Raw genomic sequence first — 20,298 nt, 5'->3', positions numbered from 1 at the left:
CTCCACGCCCCCTCGGCCCCGCAGCTCCTCCGGAGAACCTGAGTTGTCCCAGAGGACAGCCTTTGGAGAGCTGCCCTGTCTGGGGACTGGCCCCTCCCCAGGCGCAGGGAGGCGCCCCCCCACCCCCAAGTGACCTTGTGTCCCCGAGCGCCTCGCCGCCTGCCGCCTCCCCCGGGCCCCCCCGCGCCGTGGCCACTCGGACCCCCTTCCCTCCCCGCCCCCCCGTCACACCCTGCTCGGTCCAGCCTGGTTTTTCCCCCTCCTCACGCCTGCACCAGCCTGCCCTCGGGGGCGTCGCTCCCGCTCATCCGGGGGGCTCCGGTTGGGGAGCCGGCTTCCGGGCTGCCCTCGAGGAGTGTGGAACTAAGTTCAGCCTGAGTGGCTCGGGTGCCCTGCTAGGGTGGCTGGGGTGGGGGGGCCGCTGGTGGTGGTGGGCGGAAAGAGCGGGTGGGTGTGGGGGAGGGGGACAGTGCGCGTCACTGACTGTTCTCTCTTTCTTCCCCCCCTCCCCCGCACAGTGACTCGGGCCAGTGTAGAGGGCCCCAGGCCGCAGGCAGGAGCAGCTGGGCCAATTCCCTGGCCGGGAGCGGAAGGGGATGGCGTCGGGCCTGGGCTCCCCGTCCCCCTGCTCGGCGGGCAGCGAGGAGGAAGATATGGATGCACTTTTGAACAACAGCCTGCCCCCACCCCACCCAGGTAACATCTTCCCCAAGGGCCCAAGGGCAGGAAGGAGGCATGTGGGCCCTCCCTAGCGACTCTGGTGAGGCAGGGTTGAGTTTCTCTCTCTCTCTGTGCAGAGTCTGAGGTGGAGGGCATCCGAAGGGAGTGGTTCCCTTCTGCGGAGCTCTTGTGGGAGGGGGTGGAAGCCATGTGCCTCCTGGGCTCTGGGACCGAGATGCAAGCTTGCTGCACTGTCTTCAGGAATGCTATGCAATTCCCGGTTGAGGGAGCTCTCTGGGCTGGCCGACCTTACCTTGTGTGGGTCCATGGAGGAATGCAGGTGGCTGGGACCCCTGGAGGCGGGGTGGGGGTGGGGGGTGGGTGTTGAGAATTGCATGTTGGAGATCTGCAGGTCATCTGTGTTAGCAGGATCCTGTGGTTGCTGCTGTGGAAAGGAGAAAGGGAGTGCTGGTTACTCTCTATCTGATTATTTTTAGCTTCTGATCAGTTACCGGTTTTCTGTGCTGTCTCAACTGTGTGAAGTTTGAATTGCGCTCCTCAGCTGGGATGTGCAGCGCTTTTAGCCAGGCAGATTGCTGGAATGTTTCAAGTGGGGAAATGATGGGGGCTAGGGGTAGGATGTCACAGCCTGAAGGATATACTAGGGAGGGGCAAAAGAACAGAGGTGACACCCTGGGCACCCCCCCCTTCCCATGGCAAGTGGACATAATATAGGCTTTTTTCCTAGAGGCTTCTGCCTCCCTGCAGGGAGCCTAGGGTTTGGGCTGGTGGCATGAAGTGTTTGTGTAGGTGTGTTGGGGGTTGTTCTGTCTGTGTTTCGGGGTGGCTCCTTGGACTGGCCAAACCCGTATGGTTATAATCACCCTGCCTGATTGGAGTAGCCCTTGTCTCTTCTCAAATGGTGATTGATGTCATGCATCTAAGTGGATGTCTCTTTCGTCTGTCTTTTAAAGAGCTTCTAGCTAAGTCACCTACTTGTTTTCTTGACCTTTTTTCGAGCTTTTTTTTTTCATGCTATTTTTTTTATCTTCTCTGCTTATGTTTATTTTTCCTTTAATTCCGGAGCTTTCTGGTCCTGTTTTTTGTTTCCCATCAAACATATTTCACTTCTGCCTTGTCTCTCCTTAGCTCTAGCAGCAAGTTGAGGTGGTCTGGGAAAGATGTTTCTACATTTGGTGTCTTCTGAGTTTGGAAGTCTTCGTTTGAAACTGAGGCCACTTAGGAGAGGGGTCAGTGTTGTTACTGAGTCTTCGGTTGTTGGGATAAGAAACTTAGGCTTGAGTCTCATCACTGTGTAGGCCAAGGTGGCAAATTTCTGTGCTGTTGCCCAAGGTGGGGGTGGGGTGGTGGTATAGGTAATATGATCTGATCCTTTCTGTGAGGGGCCAGAGGAGTAGTAGTGCTATCCAGCCAATGTTGGTTCCACATCTTGGCTTCCCATTGGCCCCTTGGTCTGGGGCTGCCCCCGTGTTGATTGGGAGTTGTGCAGGCTCCCAGGGTGAACTCTGCCCCAAGCTGTAGCATGACCCAGTTTTTCCACTTGCCACACCCCATTCCTGCCCCTTTCCCAAATCTTTTATGTCTCAGCTACTTTGCTGCATGTTGTCTCAGCACATTATCTGCCTGAGAAGTTTGGGGGTCTTAGGATGGGTATCCCCTTCACCTGCGTGGGTTTGTCCTTATATCCAGCTTTTATGGAGGTAAGGGAGACGAGGAACCAAGAGCTGTAACTGATTAGTGAGAGGGACGACATGGGGATTGCTGGAGAGAAGCCTGAAGAAAATGGTTCTTTCTGGTGAGATCCAGGCTGGTGTTCCATTCCCAAGGGAATGGGAGGGGCTTTCTTATGCCTGGCCTGATCCTGGGCTGAGTGGGGGGAGGCTGATGGTGCTTTGTCAAGCTTAATGTCTCATGTTCCCTAGTATCTGCCTTGCTCAGGAAGGGCGGAGCCAGAAGCATTTTAGGGCTAGTTGTGGGGTCAGGGGCGAAGAGCATGTGTAGGATTGAAGGAAGCATATTGTTGTCCAGCACTGTCCAGGTGCTGCTCCTTTTTTCTTGGTGTAGACATCACTCCCATCTGTTGGCTAGGTGGCTCCTACTAATCTATGAGAGGTGGTTTAGGATCTATGGCTTGGACTCTTCGGGAGGTAGGTGGTGAGGAGGAAACTGAGTTGTAGAGACTTCTCGTGGGCTCACGTTCCTCAAGGTAAATACTTTGGATATCAAAAATTTGAGAAGGTTGTATGCTCTGATCATAGCTCCACTGAGCCTTTGTTAAATCTTAGCTTTGATGATTGGAGAAATAATTACGATTGAGGGAGTAACCCAGTCCCTCTTGTATTACCCTTCATGTTTGTCTTGGGTTTCCTTGCCTAGGACATTAAGAGTGGCCTCTTGAGAACTGTGTCATCCCAGAATAGGTGTTAGGAGAAGTGGCATGTGGACCTGGGGCCAGGTAGTAATTTGGGAAGTCTTTGTGAGGGTAGTCTTTCCTCGGCTACCTCTCTCAACCCCACCCCCCTCCCCTGCTACTTCCTGTCCTATGTTGGCAGCTGGGTGCCCTGGGCTGGCTTCTGCGGTCAGGAGCCATTTTCCCTCTCCTCAGTGGGTGAGGCACTCCCTCCTTTTCTCCACTCCCTTCTCCACTCCCCCCTCCCTGGGCGGGGGTGGCTTAGGAAGAAGGAGAGAGAGGAGGGAGGAGGGAGGTGGTGTGAATGTGTGTTAGTTACAAAGGAAGCTGCGTCCTGGCCTTCTCCTCCCCCTCTGTGCCCCTTCCCACCTATCCCTGCCCAGGAGCTCTCAGTATTACCCCAGGCTTTGTGTGTGCTCCCAGCCAGGGGAGGAGGTGGAGCCAGATGGGAGGAGGATGGGGGGGTGGTGTGTGGAGGAGATGGTGACAGCTGGGCTGATTTGGGCCCCTGGGGAGAAGAGGCTACTGACCCAGGAGAAGCTGGGGAGGAACAGTGGAGCTGGAGATGGGGAAAGGAAATTATGTTTGGGAGTGGGTGTGATATTGGGCTGACAACTGAACCTGGGGCTTGAGGATTCTGGTGGTTTTAAGCAATGATGACCCAAAGTGGGTAGTGAAGGGTGTGGTTTCTGGGACCCCTGGACTGATAGCGTCTGGGAATGTAGTGAAGGTGTATTCTCTCGTTTTTGCCTTATGGGTAGGACCTTTCATTTTCATTCCCTGGTTTGTAGGATATTTGGTGGACAGTTGGAGGAGGGCTAGACCTGTTTCTCTTATTTGGTTAATTCTAAGCAGCTTGCTTCAGCTGCACTGGTGAACATATAGAGGACTCCTGTTAGGGATGAGGGAAAGGAGGCAGGGGTCTGGACAGCTGCCCGAGGTGGGCCTGATCTGGCCTGACAGGCCTATTTTGGGTATATACAGCTCTCTCTTTGTCTGTTTTTGTCCTGAGTATCAGCTTCCTTCTGTGGTGAGTATAGCAGTTCTCTTCAGTGGAATCTGGGACAAGAGGTGGGGGAATAGTCTAAAGCCTCTGGATTAGGCTCTAACCTTTTGCTATTGATCTTTTCTCTACTTGCCTCTTTCTGCCAAATACATGTAGAAAATGAAGAGGACCCAGAAGAGGATTTGTCAGAAGCAGAGACTCCAAAGCTCAAGAAGAAGAAAAAGCCTAAGAAACCTCGGGACCCTAAAATCCCTAAGAGCAAGCGCCAAAAAAAGGAGGTGAGTGGGTGACTGGATGTTTTGGGGAATAAGAAGAAGGGAGAAGCTCTGATGAGAATGGTTGAGGGGCGGGGGGCATTTGTTTCTTCTTCTAGAGTGGTGGGCCCAGGTCCTGGGGATGAGCCTCAGGGCTGTCCTGAGGTCAGCATGTGTGTAGCATGTGTGTGTCTGTCTCCCTCTCCCTCTCCCCTTTCCCTGCTCCAGCGTATGCTCTTGTGCCGGCAGCTGGGGGACAGCTCTGGGGAGGGGCCGGAGTTTGTGGAGGAGGAGGAAGAGGTGGCTCTGCGCTCAGACAGTGAGGGCAGCGACTATACCCCTGGCAAGAAGAAGAAGAAGAAGCTTGGACCTAAGAAAGAAAAGAAGAGCAAATCCAAGCGGAAGGAAGAGGAGGAGGAGGATGATGACGACGATGATTCAAAGGTGCCTTGACCTCTGTCCTGTCCTCCATGCTTGCTGTCGACAGTCCTGTCCTTTGTCCCCCAGAGACTGCACTGCCCCTTCGAGTGTCTTCTCTCCCCATTTGTAATGATTTTCTCTCCGCTCCCCTCCCCTGGGCTTGCAAGCCTTTGTCTCAGCTCAGGTTCCCTTTAGCAAGTGTGGGCACTAGGTGTCAGGTCCTTGACCTTGCTCTCTCTGCAGGAGCCTAAATCCTCCGCTCAGCTCCTAGAAGACTGGGGCATGGAAGACATTGACCATGTGTTCTCAGAGGAGGATTACCGCACCCTCACCAACTACAAGGCCTTCAGCCAGTTTGTCCGGTAAACAGGAGGGTCTTGGGCCGCAGGGAGGAGAGTGCTTGCGTAGTATCTTCTTGCTTCTCTTTCTCTCTCTCTTATTCTTAAACTTTTTCCTCTTTGTTCTTGTCCGTTTTTCCCCCAGACCTCTCATTGCTGCCAAAAACCCCAAGATTGCTGTCTCCAAGATGATGATGGTTTTGGGTGCAAAGTGGCGTGAGTTCAGCACCAACAATCCCTTCAAAGGCAGTTCTGGGGCTTCAGTGGCGGCGGCGGCGGCGGCGGCGGTGGCTGTGGTGGAGAGCATGGTGACGGCCACTGAAGTTGCCCCACCTCCTCCCCCTGTGGAGGTGCCTATCCGCAAGGCCAAGACCAAGGAGGGCAAAGGTGAAATGGGCCCCGTTGCGAGGCGGGATGGTGTGGGTGTGGGATGTTGAAGACAGAGGAAGCATGGGGATGCTGTTCTGTCAGCCTCCAGATAGAGGAGTGTGAGGGGGAAATGAATCTTGGATTTACGAGGGAAATTTGGGAAGCTGGGCACAGGGAAACCCGCTCAGGTGGAGAACATTGTATTATCTTCCCCGTCTTCTGCCTTGTCGTGCATTTGGAATATATAATCTTACTTGTGCTCTTCTGATTTTAGGTCCCAATGCTCGGAGGAAGCCCAAGGGCAGCCCTCGTGTACCCGATGCCAAGAAGCCTAAACCCAAGAAAGTAGCTCCCCTGAAAATCAAGCTGGGAGGTTTTGGTTCTAAGCGTAAGAGATCCTCGGTGAGAGCCCAGCCCACCCCTGTGGGGAGGGTGCCCTATCTAGTACGACGTTAACATTATGTCCGGGTCTAGCCTTCGCAGTAGGCACGTCAGAGTGGGGACTGTTGGCCCTAGAACACGGTGGCTAGGCTTCTTACTTGACCGTCCTTGCTGGGATTCTCGCACCCCTAGTAAGAGCGATCCCTTCTCTAGCATTCTCCTTCCTGTTGGCTTCAAGCTCTAACCTTCTTTCTTCTCATTCTGCCAGAGTGAGGATGATGACTTGGATGTAGAGTCTGACTTTGATGATGCCAGTATCAATAGCTATTCCGTTTCTGATGGTTCCACCAGCCGCAGTAGCCGCAGCCGCAAGAAACTGCGAACCACTAAAAAGAAAAAGAAAGGTGTGTTTCTTTTTTGGGTCTGTGTGTGATGGGATGGGGTGGGGATGACTGGGGAAGAATCTCCCTAAGGAGATCGGGGTTGGGTTTATTTTAGAAGGGGTGGGGGGAGGTAGTTTTTTTCTAATAACTGGGCTTTCCCTCTTCCTTGCCCAGGCGAGGAGGAGGTGACTGCTGTGGATGGTTATGAGACAGACCACCAGGACTATTGCGAGGTGTGCCAGCAAGGCGGTGAGATCATCCTGTGTGATACCTGTCCCCGAGCTTACCACATGGTCTGCCTGGATCCAGATATGGAGAAGGCTCCTGAGGGCAAGTGGAGCTGCCCACACTGCGTGAGTACCTGGCCATTGTGGCCCTTTGGAACCCTCAAGAGGAAGGGTGGGGTGATAGAGATCTTTTGGGCCTGGGTGGTGGTGCTGGTGTGGACTTTGGGAAGCATTCAAAAGAATGTTGGGTGTGGTTCCGACTTGGGTGGGTGGGGGGTGGTAATAATCTTGACTCTGTGGTCCTTTACTGAAGGAGAAGGAAGGCATCCAGTGGGAGGCTAAAGAGGACAATTCGGAGGGTGAGGAGATCCTGGAAGAGGTTGGAGGAGACCCAGAAGAGGAGGATGACCACCATATGGAATTCTGTCGTGTCTGTAAGGATGGTGGGGAGTTGCTCTGCTGTGACACCTGTCCTTCATCCTACCACATCCACTGCCTGAACCCCCCACTTCCAGAGATCCCTAATGGCGAATGGCTCTGTCCCCGTTGTACGGTGAGTGACTGACCCCAGCCAGGGTGGGAGGTGTGGGTAGTGTGGTCTAGCAGAAGGGTATACCTCTTTTATATGTAGGCTTTCGGGGGCTGGGGTGCAGGAGAGGTCATTGGAGAACTCTATCTTTAGCCCTGAGACAGGTTATTTTCCTTTCTCATGTAGTTTGGGGATAGCTTTGGGAAAATGTAGGATTAACTTTGAACAGAAGAGTTGATGCTTTGCCAGCTCTTTTAAGGGGTGTTCTTAAAGCAGTGTTCTTCTAGCCTAGGGCATCCATTCTGTCTTCACACCCAGCCTTGGGGTCTTGGTAGTTTAGAATGGCTAATAGGGTCACTTAATTGCTTTTCAGTTGCTTACGAGAGGAATTCTGGGCTCTAGGTCTGGGGGTTTTCTGTGCTCTCCTTGTTCTGGGTTATTGTTGAAGTCTAGCTACTGGCTCTGTTAAACAGATAGGAGTGATAGTGTCACTCAAATTCTGGATGAAGTCCAGAAGTGGAGAGGGAATTCTGTTGTTCTTTAGCTAGAATGGTCCTTCTTGAAATGAGATTTTAAGAATTTTATTTATTTATTTAAGAGAGAGGGAGAGGAAGAGAGAGAGCACGAATGAGGGTGGGTGCGGAGGGGGAGAGGGAGAGGATCTCAAGCGGCCTCCACACTGAGCCCCAATGCGGGGCTTGATCCCATGACCCCAAGACCGTGATCTGAGCTGAATCCAAGAGTCGGACTCCTAATGGACTAAGCTACCCAGGCACCTCTTGAAATGAGATTTTAATAATCCCTTGATAAGGTTGAGGCTATGGGCTGTATCATTTCCTCTCCTCGGTAATGATTTGTTGTTGAATTCTTTTTTTCTGTCAGTGTCCAGCTCTTAAGGGCAAAGTTCAGAAGATTCTAATCTGGAAATGGGGTCAGCCACCATCTCCCACACCAGTGCCTCGGCCTCCAGATGCTGATCCCAATACTCCCTCTCCCAAGCCCCTGGAGGGGCGGCCAGAGCGGCAGTTCTTTGTGAAATGGCAAGGCATGTCTTACTGGCACTGCTCCTGGGTGTCTGAACTGCAGGTAAACCTGGGATAGGGTAGAGATCTGGGGGCTGCAGTGAAGAGGGTCATGAGAAACGGCCTTGTGGCTGGAAGGAGCGGATGCCACTCCATGGTGGCTGATGTCTCTTCCTGCTTGCAGTTGGAGCTGCACTGTCAAGTGATGTTCCGAAACTATCAGCGGAAGAATGATATGGACGAACCACCTTCTGGGGACTTTGGTGGTGATGAAGAGAAGAGCCGGAAGCGCAAGAACAAAGACCCTAAATTTGCAGAGATGGAGGAACGCTTCTATCGCTATGGGATAAAACCTGAGTGGATGATGATCCACCGAATTCTCAACCACAGGTACCAGTGGAGCTGGGCCAGACTGGTGGTGGTCTTGGGCGTACTGGAGGCAGGCAGCATATCCATTGGAAGACTGCTGCCAAAGGGAGTAAGAAAATGGATGTCACCGGTGATTTAAACTTGGAAGAGATATGTCATTTTATTATTCTTACCTTACTGAATCTTGGTATTTGAGCCATAGGAGAAAACTATAGATTAGGTGTAATTTTAGGTCCAGAGACTGGTGTGGTAGAGATTCTAAATACGTGTGGCATCTGGCCTTCCTAGAAGTCTAGTTTGGAACGTGCATTTTGGGCACTTTTTGAGAGTGAGAAGTGGCCTTCTGGCTGTGAGGATTTTTTTCTCCTTGACCTTTCAGTGTGGACAAGAAGGGCCACGTCCACTACTTGATCAAGTGGCGGGACTTGCCCTACGATCAGGCATCCTGGGAGAGCGAGGATGTGGAGATACAGGACTACGACCTGTTCAAGCAGAGCTATTGGAACCACAGGTGGGTAGCTTTGCTGAGGTGTGGAGTTGGTTCTTACCGGGAAGGACCTTGGGTAGCTGTGTGATGTCTGTCTTCTTTAGGGAGTTAATGAGGGGTGAGGAAGGACGACCAGGCAAGAAGCTCAAGAAGGTGAAGCTGAGGAAGTTGGAGAGGCCTCCTGAAACTCCTACAGTTGATGTGAGTTGGGGCAGAAGAAGGAGGGTACGGTGTGTGCTGCAGTCTCCGGATGGTGCTTTTAGTGCGGCTCTGCCAGTAGCAGTGTCAGAGCCAGACTGCTTCCTTACTTCTCCACACCTCTAAACGACAGAAATGCTAGCATCATTTTCTCTTTGCATCATCAGGAAAATAAAAACATAGGAGATGGTATTTTCTGTGATTGAGAAAGTGTTACCTAGGGATGGGTCACACAACTAAGCTTTTATGAAGCTTGTATTGGAACCTGGGTCTTCTCTGACTCTTAATTCATGGCTTATTTTTTCTGGGTTTAATTTGTAGAATAGAACATAAGGACTGTTAAGGTTAAAAAAATGACTCTAGGGATGTGGGGGTGGCTCAATCGGTTAAGCATCTACCTTTGGCTCAGGTCATGATCCTAGGGTCCTGGGATCCAGGCCCACATCGGGTTCCCTGCTCCCTGCTCAGCAGGGAACCTGCTTCTCCTCCCTCTGCCATTCCCCCCGCTTGTGCTCTCTGGCTCTCTTTGTCTGTCAAATAAATAAATAAAATCTTAAAAAAAAAAAAAAAGACTCTAGGAGGAACATAGGATTATTGATCTGGTGGATCTTGATTAGCAGAATTACTATATTGCTAGGGAGGCTGTATGATGCTGTCTTCCGTCAGAGATCTGTAGGACCAAGATCTCAGTCGGTCTGATGGATTAGTTGTCCTGCTTCCTGGAGGATCCTAAATCAAACGCAAAGTTACAGTAGCCATTGAGGATCTTCTTTCCCACAGTTCTTTGTGGCTCTTGAGGATCTAGTGAGGATGTGTGAGGAGCAAGCATCTGCTGTCTTATGCAAGGAAGGGAGTTCCTTGCCAGCTCTTGACTTCCTTCATTTCATCCTTCAGCCAACAGTGAAGTATGAGCGACAGCCAGAGTACCTGGATGCTACGGGTGGAACCCTGCACCCCTATCAGATGGAGGGCTTGAACTGGTTGCGCTTCTCCTGGGCTCAAGGCACCGACACCATCTTGGCTGATGAGATGGGCCTTGGGAAGACTGTCCAGACAGCAGTCTTCCTCTATTCTCTCTACAAGGAGGTAGGAACGCTGGGCTGTTAGTTTTGTGTGTGGGTATTTTGTGTTTGTGGTTTTTTCACGCTCTTGAGGAGAGAGAAAAAAGAAGGAAAAAATTGGTCACGGAACTTGAAGAACATTGTTGAATGACAGTAAGATAGACACACGTACACAGAGATGGATTGAAGGGATGGAGCCCTGGGTAGAATCATTGGTGAATGCATAGAGCCTCAGTCTTAGGGGAACAAATACCCGTTGAGATAAGCAGAGTTGTGAGTGGAATTAGCACAGAAAGATTTACAGGATGGGGTCGGGTTCTAAACTCTCTGTAAAGGTGGGTGTGCAGTGGGAAGGAGTAGGCCAGGTGTTCTCCTGCGTAGACAAAGGTGAGGGTAGGAGTAGCAGCAGACATGCCAGTTCTCAGCCGGCCTTGGGGGCAGTGGTAGAGATGGGTGCTGGGGCCCGCGGTCCTTACTCCGCCACTTCTCTTCTTTCTCCAAGGGTCATTCCAAAGGCCCCTTCCTAGTGAGTGCCCCTCTTTCTACCATCATCAACTGGGAGCGGGAGTTTGAAATGTGGGCTCCAGATATGTATGTGGTGACCTACGTGGGTGACAAAGACAGCCGTGCCATCATCCGAGAGAATGAGTTCTCCTTTGAAGACAATGCCATTCGTGGTGGCAAGAAAGCCTCTCGCATGAAGGTATCTCAGTGGGAGGAAGACCACCCTAGAGGGAGTTGTTGCTGCGGGCTTAGTCGGCTTCCCTCTGACTCTAGTCCCTGCGGTGAGGCAGAAGGATAACAGTTGGGAGGAGGGAAAACCCCATAAGTCCCTTGGGTTAACCTTCACTGGAGGGGTTGAACGTTAGTGACCAGGTTGCCTCTTTGTGCAGAAAGAGGCATCTGTGAAATTCCACGTGCTGCTGACATCCTATGAGTTGATTACCATTGACATGGCTATCTTGGGTTCCATTGATTGGGCCTGCCTCATTGTGGATGAAGCACATCGGCTCAAGAACAATCAGTCAAAGGTGAGAGTGAAGGGAGGGAGGTTATTGCCTCCGGTTTGAGTTTTCTAGTACCACCTACTCCTTAAGGGGAGGACCTGGGAGGAGAGGAAAGGGTCAAATAGTCTCTGCCTTCCCTCCTCGCTTGTGATTCCTCTTGGTGGCCAGGCCTTAAAAGGGGGATGGAGATGGGGGGGGGGGGCGGGGTGGAGGCTTAACCATTGGGCAGTGAAACAGCTCAGGTTTGCAGACATCTCCCAGATTTCTCTTTTCATTGAATTTCACCTTCTCCATATGCTTCTCCAGTTCTTCCGGGTGTTAAATGGTTACTCACTCCAACACAAGCTGTTGCTGACCGGGACTCCGTTACAAAACAATCTAGAAGAATTGTTTCATCTGCTCAACTTTCTCACCCCCGAGAGATTCCAGTAAGTGTGTGTTTCTCCATAATCAGCTGATAATTCTGCTTCTAATTCTTCTTGTTGCCCATTTCCTATATCACTTTCCTTTCTCTTTCTGAAGCAACTTGGAAGGCTTCTTGGAGGAGTTTGCCGACATTGCCAAGGAGGACCAGATTAAAAAACTGCATGACATGCTGGGCCCTCATATGTTGCGGCGGCTCAAAGCTGATGTGTTCAAGAATATGCCATCCAAGACAGAACTGATTGTGCGCGTGGAGCTGAGCCCTATGCAGAAGTGAGTCAGAAGGGACAGAAGCATTGACTCCATTTTGTCCAAGTAGTTAGACACCTACTAGTCTGCAGAGTGTTTCTGATTCCTTCCTGTACTCTGCTGCCAGGCATCTGGTGACGGGAGCAAGCGAGATCACACAGAAACCTCATGCCGTAGTTCGTATGTAGTTAAATACCTTCCTTCACGTGATGGTGCTGGCGGTGGTGCCTGTTAGGTTTCCAGCCGTTAGGTCCTAAAGTGAGATGTGTTGGAAGGAAGATCTCAGACCTTGGGACTGTGTCATGAGTCATATAAAGGTTAAGAGTCCTCTAAAGGCTCTCGAGTCTGACTTCTCTCTCCATCTTGTCCATGTAGGAAATACTACAAGTACATTCTTACTCGAAATTTTGAAGCACTCAATGCTCGAGGTGGTGGCAACCAGGTCTCTCTGCTAAATGTGGTGATGGATCTGAAGAAGTGCTGCAACCACCCATACCTCTTCCCTGTGGCTGCGATGGTACGCCCTGTCTCCTCTTGGCCCCCGCTGCGCTGGAGTTGCTCCATTTGGCTCAGTGTTTGTTTCTTTTTGGCTTCTTTCCTCAGGAAGCCCCTAAAATGCCTAATGGCATGTATGATGGCAGTGCCCTCATCCGAGCATCGGGGAAATTATTGCTGCTTCAGAAGATGCTCAAGAACCTTAAGGAGGGTGGGCACCGTGTACTCATCTTCTCTCAGGTATTGTGTGGGCTGGGCTGGGAGCTTGAGGAGAAAGCAGTAGACTGCCCTCAGCGACGCGAGGAAAGCAACTGTCATCTGACTCCCCCTTCACTGAACTGTGCTCCTTTTCCAGATGACCAAAATGCTGGACCTGTTGGAGGATTTCTTGGAACATGAAGGTTATAAGTATGAACGTATCGACGGTGGGATCACTGGGAACATGCGGCAAGAGGCCATTGATCGCTTCAATGGTAAGTGGGAGGGAGTGGTTTTAGTCCATGCATTCTCATTTACTCATGTCTTTGTATGGACCACTTGTTCTTTTTTTTTTTAAGATTTTTTAATTTATTCATTTGACGGAGAAAGACACAGTGAGAGAGGGAACACAAGCAGGGGGAGTGGGAGAGGGAGAAGCAGGCTTCCCACCGAGCAGGGAGCCTTACGCGGGGTTTGATCCCAGGACCCCGGGATCACGACCTGAGCCGAAGGCAGACGCTTAACGACTGAGCCACCCAGGCGCTCCTGGATCACTTGTTTTTGTCTGTCTGCTTTTCTTTACGGTTCTTTAGAGTTTTTGTCAATTGTGATATGGAAGAATAAAGCTTTTGAATGCCTTGATTGAAAGGATGTTTTGGACTATTCCTGGCAGATTTTTTTTTTTTTCCGTTTGGAGTCTTCATTCTTTTTGCCACACGAAGAGCATTTTATTTAACCCTCTTCGTTGTATCTTGAGTCCCAGAGAGGGACCAAGACTTTACCAAGCTCAGTTCGCAAATATGTGGCATACCTGTCTCCGTAGCTGCCACTCCTCCCATTCTTCCCCCTCCTTCTTATTTCTGATTTGATTAAGTTAGTTTTTAGAAAGTTTATTTATTTTTTTATTAATCTCTACACCCACCGTAGGGCTTGAACTCATGACCCCGAGATCAAGAGTTGCACGCTCTTCCGACTGAGCCAGCCAGGCACTCCCTCATTTTTTATTTTAAAATAATTTCGGGGGTGCCTGGGTGGCTCAGTCGTTAGGCGTCTGCCTTTGGCTCAGGTTGTGATCCCGGGGTCCTGGGATCGAGCCCCGTATCGGGCTCCTTGCTCAGCGGGAAGCCTGCTTCTCCCTCTCTTACTCCCCTTGCTTGTGTTCCCTCTCTTGCTTTGTCTCTCTCTGTCAAATAAATAAATAAAATCTTTAAAAAATAAAAAAATAAAATAATTTTGGACTTAAAAGTAGGAAAAAATAATACAGAGTTCATATATATTCTTCACTTAGCTTCTCTTAATAATAACTGCTTACATAATCACAGTATAACTGTCAAAAGCAGGAAGTGATGATTGATGGCATACTAGTAACTGAACTGTAGATCTTAATTGAATGTTACCAGTTTTCCTCCTAATGTCCTTTTCCATATTTCAGGGTCCAATACCAGATCCCCCATTGCATTTGGTTGTTGTGTCTCTTTCCTATCTGTGACAGTTCTTCATTCTTTCCTTTGCTCTCATGCCATTGGTACTTGCAAGGATCACTGGTTAGTTATTTTATAGAATGTCTCTTTTTTTTTTTTTAAAAAAGATTTTATTTATTTATTTGAGAGAGAGAGAATGAGAGACAGAGAGCATGAGAGGGAGGAAGGTCAGAGGGAGAAGCAGACTCCCTGCTGAGCAGGGAGCCCGATGCGGGACTCGATCCCAGGACTCCAGGATCATGACCTGAGCCGAAGGCAGTCGCTCAACCAACTGAGCCACCCAGGCGCCCTCTTTTTTTTTTTTTAAAGATTTTATTTATTTGACAGAGAGAGACCGCGAGAGAGGGAACATAAGCAGGGGGACTGGGAGAGGGAGAAGCAGGCTTCCTGCAGAGCAGGGAGCCCGAGGTAGGGCTCGATCCCAGGACCCTGGGATCATGACCTGAGCTGAAGGCAGACGCTTAACGACTGAGCCACCCAGGCGCCCCTAGAATATCTTAAGTTTGGGTTTGTCCGGTGTTTTCTCATAGCAGGTTGAGCTTAGTAGACATTTTGGGCAAGAATGCCATAGAAGAAGTGCTGTATTCTTTTCATTGCATCATATCGGGGAGGACATGATGTTGCTAATGTCCCATTACTGGGGATGTTAACCTTGATCACTCAGTTCAGGTGGTATCTACTTAGTTTCTCGACGGTAAACTTACTCTTTTTCCCATTAGAATTAATCCTGATAAATGTCTTTTTTTTTTTTTTTAATTTGAAGTATAGTTGACACAAGAGTGTTACATTGGTGTCAGCTCTGCAAGGTAGTGATTGGACAAGGCTCACCATGGGTGTAGCTGCCTTCTGTCGTGATACAACGCTATTACAGTATTACTGAGTGTATTCTCTGTGTCTGCCTTTCACCCCCATGACTTACCCGTTCCATAACTGGATGAGGGAGGTATCGAGACTATGGTCATGCACCTTTTCTCTTTAAACTTGTACATTGATTTCAGCATCCATCTGTGGACCTTGCTTACAGTGATTACTACCGTGGTGTTTGCCTGATGATGTTTTGTATTTCTGACATGCCTTCTACATTTATTAATTGGAGTTCAGGAGACACTTTTTTTTTTTTTTTTTAAGATTTTATTTATTTATTTGACAGAGAGACACAGAGTGAAAGAGGGAACACAAGCAGGGGGGTGGGAGAGGGAGAAGCAGGCTTCCTGTGGAGCAGGGAGCCCGATGTGGGGCTCGATCCCAGGACCCTGGGATCATGACCTGAGCCGAAGGCAGACACTTAACGACTGAGCCACCCAGGCGCCCCTTAATGTAAGATTTTTGATCATTAATAAATGCTAGAAATCTATCTGATGCACTTGCATATCTATTGAGACAATCAGAATTTTTTTTTAACCTGTTAATGTGGCTCATTACGTGGATTTTTTTAAAAAAGATTTTATTATTTGACAGAGACATAGCGAGAGGGGGAACACAAGCAGGGGGAGTGGGAGAGGGAGAAGCAGGCTTCCTGCTGAGCAGGGAGCCTGAGGTGGGCTGATCCCAGGGTCCTGGGATCACGACCCCAGCCGAAGGCAGACACTTAACGACTGAGCTACCCAGGCACCCCTTAGGAGACACTTCTAATGGTGTTTTGGTTCCTTTCTTAGCACCGGGTGCTCAACAGTTCTGCTTCCTGCTTTCCACTCGAGCCGGGGGCCTTGGAATCAATCTGGCCACTGCAGACACAGTTATTATCTATGACTCTGACTGGAACCCCCATAATGACATCCAGGTGAGCAGAGGTAGCGGTCTTTGTATACAGTAACTCACTGGTAATGCAAGTGTTCTCTGCGAAGACTCCACCATCTGGAATTAGTTGTTTCAGGGGGAAACATTAGATTCTTTTTATGTCTTTTACCTTATTGTGAGCCAGAGAGTTTGGGTTAGCTGTGGTCTTATTTGGAGTAACATGATGGAGGGTGGGGTCTGGGGCGGGGGGTGAGTTTTAGAGTTTCATGTGAAAGCAAGCTGCCTCGTGCTGGATTTAGCTTACTATGTGGATGTCAGGGCAAGAGCAGAAGCCGGAAAATATGGTTACTTCAGTTTCTGACTTTGTTTTGTGCCCAACTTCAGGCTTTTAGCAGAGCTCACCGTATTGGGCAGAATAAGAAGGTGATGATATATCGGTTTGTGACCCGTGCGTCAGTGGAGGAGCGCATCACGCAGGTGGCAAAGAAGAAGATGATGCTGACGCATCTCGTGGTTCGGCCTGGGCTGGGCTCCAAGACTGGATCCATGTCCAAACAGGAGCTTGATGACATCCTCAAGTTTGGCACTGAGGAACTATTTAAGGATGAAGCCACAGACGGAGGTAAGCTAGCAGGAAAACTTGTTTTGGTGTGGGGTTTGGCCTCTCGAAAGGATGTATTTGATACTTAGGGTCCTGAGACTTGGCCCTAGGGTCCTGTGGGATTTTTTACCACTGCAGCTGCTGAAGCTGACTTTGAGGGTGTGGACCTCTGATTCTTTATAGGAGGAGACAACAAAGAGGGAGAAGATAGCAGTGTTATCCACTATGATGACAAGGCCATTGAGCGACTCCTGGACCGTAATCAGGATGAGACAGAAGACACAGAATTGCAGGGCATGAATGAATATTTGAGCTCGTTCAAAGTGGCCCAGTACGTGGTGCGGGAAGAAGAGATGGGGGTGAGTATGAGTCTAAGGCAATGCTGTGCTTGGTGATTGGTCTGGAAATTGTTATTGAGACCAGGATGGTATTTGAGACAAGAGGAAAACATCTGTAGGTAAGTCAGTAAGTACATTGATGAATTGATCTATCTATTCCTTTGAAAATAAATACCATCACATATGGGCAGTCATGCTCTCATTTTTGCTGTGGCTGTCAGGAAACTCACAGCCAAATTTCACACTGAAAACTTTTATGTATATTAGCTCTTCCTTATCAGAATCTCATTTTCGCTTACGTATTTTATTAACCCTACAAATAAACTTCTGATTGCTATCTCAAGTCTCTTTGGAGAAAAGGCAAGAGATGAGATACATATCTAAGCAGCCTACTTCCCTGTACTTTTTAAAACATTAGAATTGTTTTCCCTTTTTCTCTTCCCTTCCTTTTCTGGATCTTTTTTACCAAAAACAAAAAACCTAAAACTGATAAATGTGTGGCTTCTTTAATAATTTTTCCTCCTAGAAGTGAAGTATAAAATAAAAAAAACAAAATTACTTTCTCTTCTGGTCCCCGCCTTTAGACCACTCAACTCAGGGTTCTTTGAATTGACATAGATTGCTGGTAGTCTTTCCCATCTTTTCTCACCCTTCTCACTCAAAACCATCCCCCTTGCTATGTTTTTCTCACATATACCCATTATCTTTGTTCTCCTCGGGAGGTGGTGCGGCCAGCCTCGGTTGTGTGTAACTGTGGCTGAAAATTCTGACCTCGGTCTGTGGACCAGTGGTATTCAATCACAGCAGCCCTCCTGTAAGGTGCTCTGGGTTTCTGTCAGGGCAGTGGCTGCATGGGGGTGATTGGCTGGGGCAGCACATGCTGAGTGTTGGGGAAGGGCAGGGGGTCCTCCCATTGATAACCTCTGCTCTCAGCTACTCAGGTATATAGGTGGTCCTCTCTCATAAGTAACTGTAGCTGCTGTTTACCTTTTATAAATCATATTTTTTGAATAAAGAGTGATTTACTGGTCAAGATTCAAAAGGTACAAGGTATCTCTTTTCCATCTAATTCCCTCCCTGGAGATAACTGATGTTTTCAGTTTCTTGTATATTTTTCTAAAGGTATTTTATGTGCATACAAGTTACATGTATATCTATCCATATATATGCACATGTGCATGTGCTCACATACACGCACAAACACCTTTTTCCCTTTTCCTTTTTTTTTTAAGAGAGAGTACAGGAGCACAAAGCGGGGAGGGGGGGAGGGAGAGAGAGAAAATCCTAAGCAGGCGCAGCATGGAGCCCGACATGGGGCTCTATCTCACAACCCTGAAATCTTGACCTGAGCCGAAATCAAGAGTTAGTTGCTTCGGTGCTTAACCAACTGAGCCACCCAGGCGCCCCTCCCTTTTTCTTTTAAACACAAAGTAGTTTGTTATGCATAATGTTCTGTACCTTGCTTTTGTCCACTTAATAAATCTTAGAGATTTAGGGGTATCTGTGTGGCTTAGTTGGTTAAGCATCTGACTCTTGATGTTGCCTCAGGTTATGATCTCAGGGTTGTGGGATTGAGCCCCCCCTCCCCCTACCAGGCTCTGAGCTCAGTGGGGAGTCTGTTGGGTTTCTCTCTCCCTCCCTCTCTGCCCCTGTTCCCCCCTCTGCTTGCACTCTCTTTCAATAAATAACATCTTTTAAAAATAAATAAATAAGGGGTGCTTGGGTGGCTCATGTGGTTAGGCATCTGCCTTTGGCTCAGGTCATGATCCCAGAGTCCTGGGATCGAGCCCCTCATTGGGATGCCTGCTCAGTGGAGAGTCTGCTTCTCCCTCTCCCTCTCCCCTCTCTCCCTCTGCCACTACCCTCTGCTTCTGCTCTCTCTCTCTCAAGTAAGTAAATAAAATCTTTAAATCAATCAATCAATCAATCTTGGAGATTTAGTCCAAATTGGTACATAAAGACCTCCCCTCCTTTTTTTTTCAAATTTTTAAAAAAGATTTTATTTATTTTTTAAAAAGATTTTATTTATTTATTTGACAGAGGGAAGCACAGTGAGAGAGGGAACACAAGCAGGGGGAGCGGGAGAGGGAGAAGCAGGCTTCCCGCTGAGCAGGGAGCCCGATGGGGGGCTTGATCCCAGGACCCTGGGATCATGACCTGAGCCGAAGGCAGACGCTTAATGACTGAGCCACCCAGGCGCCCCAAAGAAGATTTTATTTTTTTATTTTTATTTTTATTTTTTTTAAAGATTGTATTTATTTGACAGAGAGACACAGTGAGAGAGGGAACACAAGCAGAGGGAGTGGGAGAGGGAGAAGCAGGCTTCCCGCTGAGCAGGGAGCCAGATGCGGGGCTCGACCCCAGGACTCTGGGATCATAACCTGAGCCAAAGGCAGATGCTTAATGACTGAGCCACGCAGGTGCCCCAAAAAAGATTTTATTTTTAAAAAAATTTTATTTGAGAGAGAGAGCGAGTGAGAGGGTGAGAGAGAGAAAGAGCACAAGCAGAGGGGGAGCTTCGGAGGGAGAAGGAGAAGCAGACTCCCTGCTGAGCAGGGAGCCGGATGGAGGGCTCGATCCCAGGACCCTGAGATCATGACCTGAGCCGAAGGCAGATGCCTAACACACTGAGCCACCCAGACGCCCCGTAAAGATTTTATTTTTTTAAGTAATCTCTACACCCACTGTGGGGCTCAAACTTAACAACCTCGAGATCAAGAGTTGCATGTTCTATTGATTGAGCCAGCCCAGACTCCCCTTCCCTTTTTTCTTGTTGCATAATATATCCTTGTTTGGAAGTACTGTAGCTTATTTATTTTTTAAGATTGAGTTATAACTGACAGACCACATTAATGTTAGTTTTAGGTATACAACAAATTGATTCAATATTTGTGTATTTTGTGAAATGATCACCATGATAAGTCTGGTCAACAACTGTCACCATGCATACTTAATACAATTTTTTTCTTGTGATGAGAACTTTTAAGATCTACTTTGAGGGCACCTGGGTGGCCCAATTGGTTAAGCGTCTGCCTTTGGCTCAGGTCATGATCTCGGTCCTGGGGTCAAGTCCCACATCGGGCTCCCTGTTCAGTGGGGAGCCTGCTTCTCCCTCTGCTCATATGTGTGCATTCTCTCTCTCTCAAGTAAACAAACAAACAAAAAAACCACTTTGAGTAATGTAATACAGGGTTATTAACTGTAGTCACCAGGCTGTGCATTGCATCCCCAGGACTTGTTTATAACTGGAAGTTTGTACCTTTTGACCCTCTTCACCCATTTTGCCCACTCCTTACCACCAGGAATTTGTTCGGTTAGTTCCATAATGATGGGCATTTAGGTTGTTTCTGTTACTATGCTGTTAGCAGTGGTTTAGTTCTAATGTGAGGGATTTGGAATCAATTACTGGTCCTGAAGTGTTTGAAAAAAATACAAGAATTTCAGAGGAGCATAAACGTTACTGGGACATAGGATATGTATGTATAATTTGTTTGGGTTTTTTGCTTTGTTTTTTTGCACATAGTTGGCAAACTTTTATGAAGTAATGAACAGAAGAGCTTATGGCCCTTCTCCTTTATGTCTTAAGAAATCTTTTGCAGCATTTCAGAAGCCCTTCCGTTCTGCCTTGCTATCT

At 48.8% G+C, this 20,298-nt stretch overlaps 1 protein-coding gene across 8 annotated transcripts in view; it reads left to right on the top strand.

Moving 5' to 3' along the window:
• The window catches only part of CHD4 (chromodomain helicase DNA binding protein 4), a 30,617-nt gene that overhangs the window by 486 nt on the left and 9,833 nt on the right, over positions 1–20,298 (top strand). For 5 of the 8 annotated variants that reach the window (XR_004077162.2, XM_081821090.1, XM_006737831.3 and 2 more), the window contains exons 2-25: positions 519–696; positions 4,254–4,375; positions 4,580–4,795; positions 5,015–5,133; positions 5,255–5,496; positions 5,753–5,880; positions 6,128–6,263; positions 6,417–6,595; positions 6,783–7,022; positions 7,881–8,084; positions 8,205–8,410; positions 8,769–8,900; positions 8,981–9,077; positions 9,969–10,160; positions 10,638–10,838; positions 11,029–11,166; positions 11,449–11,570; positions 11,665–11,838; positions 12,190–12,331; positions 12,418–12,549; positions 12,665–12,782; positions 15,644–15,768; positions 16,110–16,347; positions 16,510–16,685. Coding sequence is in view for 7 of the 8 variants with exons in the window: in XM_081821090.1 (XP_081677216.1) it covers positions 597–696; positions 4,254–4,375; positions 4,580–4,795; positions 5,015–5,133; positions 5,255–5,496; positions 5,753–5,880; positions 6,128–6,263; positions 6,417–6,595; positions 6,783–7,022; positions 7,881–8,084; positions 8,205–8,410; positions 8,769–8,900; positions 8,981–9,077; positions 9,969–10,160; positions 10,638–10,838; positions 11,029–11,166; positions 11,449–11,570; positions 11,665–11,838; positions 12,190–12,331; positions 12,418–12,549; positions 12,665–12,782; positions 15,644–15,768; positions 16,110–16,347; positions 16,510–16,685 (3,879 nt within the window). In the remaining variant the exon portion in view is untranslated. The remainder of the gene's footprint in view (positions 1–518; positions 697–4,253; positions 4,376–4,579; positions 4,796–5,014; positions 5,134–5,254; positions 5,497–5,752; positions 5,881–6,127; positions 6,264–6,416; positions 6,596–6,782; positions 7,023–7,880; positions 8,085–8,204; positions 8,411–8,768; positions 8,901–8,980; positions 9,078–9,968; positions 10,161–10,637; positions 10,839–11,028; positions 11,167–11,448; positions 11,571–11,664; positions 11,839–12,189; positions 12,332–12,417; positions 12,550–12,664; positions 12,783–15,643; positions 15,769–16,109; positions 16,348–16,509; positions 16,686–20,298) is intronic. The other 3 variants (XM_006737832.3, XM_081821091.1, XM_081821092.1) reach the window with 2 other exon arrangements.

This window comes from Leptonychotes weddellii, chromosome 5, assembly GCF_054177405.1.
Source record: "Leptonychotes weddellii isolate Sample4059 chromosome 5, ASM5417740v2, whole genome shotgun sequence".
Taxonomy (NCBI): Eukaryota; Metazoa; Chordata; class Mammalia; order Carnivora; family Phocidae; genus Leptonychotes; species Leptonychotes weddellii.
This window is presented reverse-complemented; position numbering and strand designations above follow the sequence as displayed.